The following is a 573-nucleotide window of genomic DNA, read 5'->3' as shown; positions in this document are numbered from 1 at the left end:
CTATTTGAGAACCACTGATATCTGACTGTGGACGAACATGCACCGGAGGAGGTGGGATGACCATCTGAGAACTGCTAACATCTAATTCAGGACGAGTGTGTGGTGGAGGTGGTGGGATGACCATTTGAGGGCCCCCGATGTCTGATTGTGGACGAACGTGCGGTGGAGGTGGTGGAATGACCATTTGAGGGCCGCCGACGAATGTGCGGTGGTGATGGTGGGATGACCATTTGAGGGCCGGCAAGATCTGATTGGAGGCGAATGTGTGGCGGAGGAGGTGGGATGACCATTTGAGGGCCACCAACGTCTGAATGTGGATGAACGTGCGGCAGAGAAGATGAGATTACCATTTAGGGGTCGCCGACATCAAACTGTGGACGAACATGCGGTAGGGGAGGTGGGATGACCATTTGAGGGCCACCGACATCAGACTGTGGGCGAACATGTGGCGGAGGAGGTGGGATGATCATTTGAGGACCACCTACATCTGATTGAGGATCTACGTGTGGCAGAGGTGGTGGGATCTTCATTTGAGGGCCGCTAACGTCCGATTTAAGATTAATGTGTGGTGGA

General features: G+C 53.9%; 1 protein-coding gene across 1 annotated transcript in view; it reads right to left on the bottom strand.

The window, feature by feature from the left end:
• The window catches only part of LOC120072141 (leucine-rich repeat extensin-like protein 3), a 9580-nt gene extending 9396 nt beyond the window's left edge, over positions 1-184 (bottom strand). The window contains exon 1 of the mRNA XM_039024554.1: positions 13-184. Coding sequence (XP_038880482.1) covers positions 13-184 — 172 coding nt within the window. The remainder of the gene's footprint in view (positions 1-12) is intronic.
• Between the last annotated feature and the right edge of the window lie 389 nt (positions 185-573).

The sequence above is a fragment of the Benincasa hispida genome, chromosome 2 (genome assembly GCF_009727055.1).
Source record: "Benincasa hispida cultivar B227 chromosome 2, ASM972705v1, whole genome shotgun sequence".
In the NCBI taxonomy this organism is placed as follows: Eukaryota; Viridiplantae; Streptophyta; class Magnoliopsida; order Cucurbitales; family Cucurbitaceae; genus Benincasa; species Benincasa hispida.
The sequence above is the reverse complement of the archived record's forward strand: the minus strand, read 5'-3'. Positions and strand labels throughout refer to the sequence as shown.